The 6,411-nt window shown below is 38.0% G+C and overlaps 1 protein-coding gene across 1 annotated transcript in view; it reads right to left on the bottom strand.

Annotated features, from left to right (window-relative positions):
- Positions 1-928: 928 nt before the first annotated feature.
- Positions 929-6,411, bottom strand: part of LOC146009715 (transient receptor potential cation channel subfamily M member 2-like) — a 178,130-nt gene continuing 172,647 nt past the window's right edge. The window contains exon 23 of the mRNA XM_083150173.1: positions 929-1,232. Coding sequence (XP_083006299.1) covers positions 929-1,232 — 304 coding nt within the window. The remainder of the gene's footprint in view (positions 1,233-6,411) is intronic.

The following is a 6,411-nucleotide window of genomic DNA, read 5'->3' as shown; positions in this document are numbered from 1 at the left end:
CCGGAAGTGCGTTCCAATATACCGGAAGTGCCGCTGTACGGTGCTTCTGGTTAATCCTAACTGCTGGGGAATGACTAGGAACCTTTCTAAAGGTTCCTAGTTGCCAATTACTGTGTTAACAGAGGCTAAATGTCCGTGGGGATCCTATAGAAGGAGCCCTAATAGCCCCTGCTGCCTATGATGGATTTTAATGTGAAACAATTAGGTATCAGTGACATAAGGTTGTGCTATAGGAACAGTGTTATTAAAGCTTAACACTAAGTGTTTTTACTTAAAGTTTTATTTGTTATTCTAATTAAGCTAGTGATACAATATTAATTAATTAAAGCTAGGGCTATCACCCAGTGCGATTTGGATACTATGAACAATATGCTCTTACTAAATATACACCATAAAAAAGTGCTCTACTATTATTATAATATATATTAATGTGTGAAATTGATTTCAAGTGAGATCCTTTATGGAATTAGGACATAAGGTCCTGGGAGTTGAACTATAATATGCCTAGGGTTATTTAGTGGGTGTTTTTCAAATAAAGAAATTCTGGAATATTATTGACCATTATTAAGAGGTGCCTGTTGTATAGGCGTGTGGTAACTTTTTACCTAAAGTTTCTCACCTAGTGGTGGCTGTTAGAAATAATGGTGTTAGGATGAGGGCCCACTATCTATCGAATGTGGATCAAATAATTGATCCATTAGATATGCCCATAATGGGTTAAGTTGATGCTGTATCTAGTCCATTGAGATATGTTACATTAATCCGTCTATGTCCCAAATTTTGCAATTGTTATTACATATCCGTGCTCGCATATAATTTAAATAGTTTACCGTGTTAACATATGCATCTCGGGTTGCCAGCCCAACAATAAATAAGTGGTGGAGGGGATCTATATCATTCCTACCCCCAACTTATTTAAGGGGGAGTTTCAAAGAAATGAGACAATATCTATGTTCTCGTTTAGGCCCTTAGGGCTCAGAGTGTCCAAGTGAAAGATCCAGTAGGACTCTCTTCTGGATAAGAGAAGATCTCTGTCTCCTCTTCTGTCATCTGATTTGATATGCTCCAAAACTAAGAATTTCATGCTATCTACCTTAGAATCATGTTCTGCTTGGAAATGTCGGGGAAGGCTGTGGTTCTGCACCTTGTTTTTGACATTCCTAAGATGTTCCTGTATTCTGATCTTGATGCTTCTCTTGGTTTTTCCAACGTATAGCTTACTGCAGCCACATCTAATCAAATAGATAACGTAGTTTGATTCACATGTGATGGCGTCTTCACATGAGATCTTCTCTTATCCAGAAGAGAGTCCTACTGGATCTTTCACTTGGACACTCTGAGCCCTAAGGGCCTAAACGAGAACATAGATATTGTCTCGTTTCTTTGAAACTCCCCCTTAAATAAGTTGGGGTAGAAATGATATAGATCCCCTCCACCACTTATTTATTGTTGGGCTGGCAACCCGAGATGCGTATGTTAACACAGTAAACTATTTAAATTATATGCGAGCACGGATATATAATAACAATTGCAAAATTTGGGACATAGACGGATTAATGTAACATATCTCAATGGACTAGATACAGTATCAACTTAACCCATTATGGGCATATCTAATGGATCAATTATTTGATCCACATTCGATAGATAGTGGGCCCTCATCCTAACACCATTATTTCTAACAGCCACCACTAGGTGAGAAACTTTAGGTAAAAAGTTACCACACGCCTATACAACAGGCACCTCTTAATAATGGTCAATAATATTCCAGAATTTCTTTATTTGAAAAACACCCACTAAATAAACCTAGGCATATTATAGTTCAACTCCCAGGACCTTATGTACTAATTCCATAAAGGATCTCACTTGAAATCAATTTCACACATTAATATATATTATAATAATAGTAGAGCACTTTTTTATGGTGTATAATTAGTAAGAGCATATTGTTCATAGTATCCAAATCGCACTGGGTGATAGCCCTAGCTTTAATTAATTAATATTGTATCACTAGCTTAATTAGAATAACAAATAAAACTTTAAGTAAAAACACTTAGTGTTAAGCTTTAATAACACTGTTCCTATAGCACAACCTTATGTCACTGATACCTAATTGTTTCACATTAAAATCCATCATAGGCAGCAGGGGCTATTAGGGCTCCTTCTATAGGATCCCCACGGACATTTAGCCTCTGTTAACACAGTAATTGGCAACTAGGAACCTTTAGAAAGGTTCCTAGTCATTCCCCAGCAGTTAGGATTAACCAGAAGCGCCGTACAGCGGCACTTCCGGTATATTGGAACGCACTTCCGGTTGCGGTGGAACGCAATCCGGAAGTGTTTTACTCCACGGCGGCGATACAGCCAGCCGCTCCATGTGAGCGAAGGAGGGGTGATCCATCAAGTGGAGATTGATCCCCCACTCCCCCACTATACCACCTACGTTATTAGGTCATTTATAAAAAGATTTAAAGATGCCCACGACGGGTTAGTTAAAACGGACATATGGCCGCAAAGCAGGCTGGGTAATCCAGTCTCCAACTATATCTCCCATTATGATTATTAATCCATTATATTAATGATTAGCTTATAGTAGTATTTAGATTACCAATTAGATAGGAACCATTATGGTTTGCTAAGAATTACTATATTTCTTATTAAAACCCACACAGGAAGTGATGTCACGCTCCATCACTATATATACCTGGGCCAGGTAATGGAGTCTGTCATTCCCACTGAACCTTTGCACTAGCGTACATCTCCAGAAGGGTAAGTCACTACTGCTAAATTTTATCCTGTACCAAATTTTGCATATGTTAAACCATGCTTTGTGGGATTTATGACCTTAATGTTATGCAAATATAAGGTTGGATCCTTATGGGGGTTAACAATTAAGTATAACATCTTGTTACCCTCAGTGTGCAATTAGTCCACTTTGAGTGTCCATATGTATAATTAGCCCATATTGAATGTCTATATCTAAGAGTACATATGTATTTTCTCACCAGACAGTGGTAACCATTATTCTCAATCAGTTTTTGACTGTATACTGGATGCTCCTTTTCTCGAGTGTATTGGTATGTATACCAAACCTGTTATTGTCTCTTTCTGCTTCACTATTTAAGGACAATATTATGGGGGATACCCTTTAACTAAGCCACCCATAGGGTTATAGTATAATGGAATAACAATGATTTTAATACTTGACCCACTATTGGAAGGACATAACTTAAATAGCTAGAGACCCAACACCTAGTGTTCACTATTAAACAATATCTAAAACCCTGATATAGTGACAGAGAGGGTTAGCGGATCCTAAGCACTTCATTCTTCACAGATCTAAGACGGTCCCTGAAGGAGGGTGCCCATCAGACAAGGGCTATCGGAACAGCCCCAATCGACTCATCGAGTGTTTATCCAAACGGCCCCTATACCTGTAGGTATATGCCCATTCAATTGTTGTTTAACTTGAATATCACACCTTTTCAACTAATAAAGTAAACTATAATAGAACTATTATTATCAAACAGAAGTATCCCTAAGAGGCGAACGGAATTGTGAACTGATCAGCGGGGTAAACACCCCAGAACCCTTAAACCTTAAGGTAAAAGATGTAGTATTTTATTGAACTTCGTACCCGATAAAGGGGAAAATCGTAACAGTATATGTATACTTATACTCCTTATATACACCCACAGCTATTCAATCATCCGTACATATACGGGCTGAATAGATTATCCGCACCATAATACTGAAGTTTCAAGATCCTGAGTAAAGAAGTGAATGCACATCTGGAACAATGAAATTCTAAGGGTATGGACATCCTTTTAAATTGATGTGTAAAGAGTCCCCCCCTTAAAAACCAAATTATCTTTAGTGAATCCCCATTGTTAGAGTATCCTCTAAAAAAATGATATGTCTATTCATCAGGTACCTTTGATATCCTAAGGACCTAGTACTCAAAACACCCAGTTGGAAGACACCTTCACCAAGATTGAGGTTGAAATTGTTCCTAAGTTTTTTTTGGTATGTCAAAACCACTAACCTAGTTCAAGTTCTCTCTAAAACTCTTGGGAACCAGAACTCTTACTCTCTCGTTTGTTCTTTTTCTTCTTCTCATCACCTGTTGTTCCCCATCTTTCCATTAAACAATGTATTGTCAATGGATTTTTGCCTACAATATTGTATAAATGCTTTTTGTGTAAAGTCCTCTGAATTTTTTAAAAAATTGGCATTAATATAGCTGATGTTTAAATTGTCATATGAAGTATTAAACTACGAATATGTGTATGTTTGTATTTATAGCAAACCCCTGATGAAGTCCCGTGTGGGGACGAAACGCGTTGGGATCGTTTTTAAGTGCTGTTATGAAATATACTACTGAACTTTTTATGGTCTGATTCAACCACCACTGTAGTGTGGAACCAAAGACATTTTAATAAATTTATATTGAATTTTGGACTTTACTTACTTGCTTGTGTTTTGGAATTCTGACTAAAGGCTGTACAGATCTAATTATTGAAGGTCGCACAAAGGGGCGCCAACCCACAACTGCTATCCACATTCTCCTTGTCCCCATCCAACAGGGGTCCATGTGAGTCCGGCAGCCCCAACAAAGTCTATACCAGAATTAGTTCCAAAATGCTCGGGACCAGGAGAATTTTGGATAACGGATTATTCCGTATTTCGGAATATTTTAATATTTCAATTATGTATTTTGAAGTATCTTGCATGTATGCTGTATAAACACATAAAATACACACAAATATATTTTATTACCACATAAAATACACACAAATATATTTTATTTGTTAAAAAAAAAAGGTTTCAAAACATGAAACAAAATTTGTGTACTATCTCAGATATTGAATTTGAATGCCAAGCAATCATTTTCTTGCACATATATAGTGCCAGTTACATGTCATGACACCAGTAGTGCTGTTACAAATGTCCCCAGTGAGTTTTTAGCAAAAAAAATATTTTTTTTTCACTTTCTGGAATGTATGGTTTTCGGAATAATTCGGATAACGGATACTCGGATACGGGATACTCAACCTGTGTGTAATATATATATATATATATATATATATATATATATAATATTTTTTTTCTCCTTTTACTACAGTATGTCAGGGTGTTATATTCAGTGATACCATAAATATACCCTTCAAGCAAATCGCCAAAACAGAGGCCCAATAACCAGTTATTAGTTTGTATCAAAAATATTTGACATAAAAGATATAACATTTCTTACAGAATTAAAACAGGTGTTAGAACATCCAATTTCTTATGACATTAAAACAGGTGTCGGTTCATCTAAGGCAATGATATAAGAAAGGTGTCAAACTCCCATTTACAACCTTATAAGAGCAGTGTTGGACTAGGGCATGAAGGGTCCACCAGGAGGAATGCAGTAGGAGGAACCATGTTTGGGGGTGTGGCCAGCTGCCCTAAATCCTTGGATAACAATTAGAGATTGTTAGGAGTCATCAGTTATGACTCCTATCCTTCTTGCCCAGGGCTGGGCAACACCGGCCCTCCAGATGTTAATGAAGTACACATCCCAGGATGCTTTGCATTAGTTTTGCTATGTTGCCATGCTGAAACTGATGCAAGGCATGCTGGGATGTGTAGTTCATCAACATCTGGAGGGCCGGTGTTGCCCAGCCCTGTTCTTGCCTATCATGGGTCAATTTCTCCCTGTTTTGGGAATTGACTCTCTGGTGGCCTCCAGTGGTTAGTCTGTGCCATTTCAGCCCAGTCCTCTGTGGTTAATTATGCACAAGTCTGACCTAATCAGTCATGTCTGGCTGGATGGTGTACAGCTGCCCTAATTACCTGAGGCCTTTATAAGACATCCTGACCTGTGCAGCCCTGCCAGTTATAGTATCATAGTCTGAGCTCCTAGTCCTGTGCTGTGTGCATGCTTGTCAGTCATAGCTCCTGGTTCCTGCCTTGTTCCAGCTCGCCTGTTGGTGAAAGCGTTTGGTCTCCTGGTCCTAGCTGGAGACCAAACGCTTAAATAAATAAATGAATGATAATGTACCAGATTAATAACAGCAATGCATTGTAGAGAATACATTATAGTCCTGTGCAGTAAAATGAATGTAACAGATGTACAATATAATCTATCATTCAAATGCGCAGTCTGGAACTTGATTCCTAGAGGAAATCCATGTGGATCAGTCCAACCCTGTATGGGTGTGAGCTCATGGCAGGATCCTCATGACTAATGCTAAGGGACAGCACCTATAAAATCCTATGGGGTTTATTTACTAAGATGTGAGTTCTAGTTAAGATGGGATGTTGCTATGGGCAACCAATCAGATTCTATCTATTATCCTTTAGAAGGTGATAAATAAATAAAAGTTGGTTCTGATTGGTTATCCATGGCAACATCCCATCTGAAAT

Source organism: Crinia signifera, chromosome 6 (genome assembly GCF_055691185.1).
Source record: "Crinia signifera chromosome 6, ASM5569118v1, whole genome shotgun sequence".
NCBI lineage: Eukaryota > Metazoa > Chordata > Amphibia > Anura > Myobatrachidae > Crinia > Crinia signifera.
Note: the sequence above shows the minus strand (reverse complement) of the source record. Positions and strands in the feature narration are given on the sequence as shown.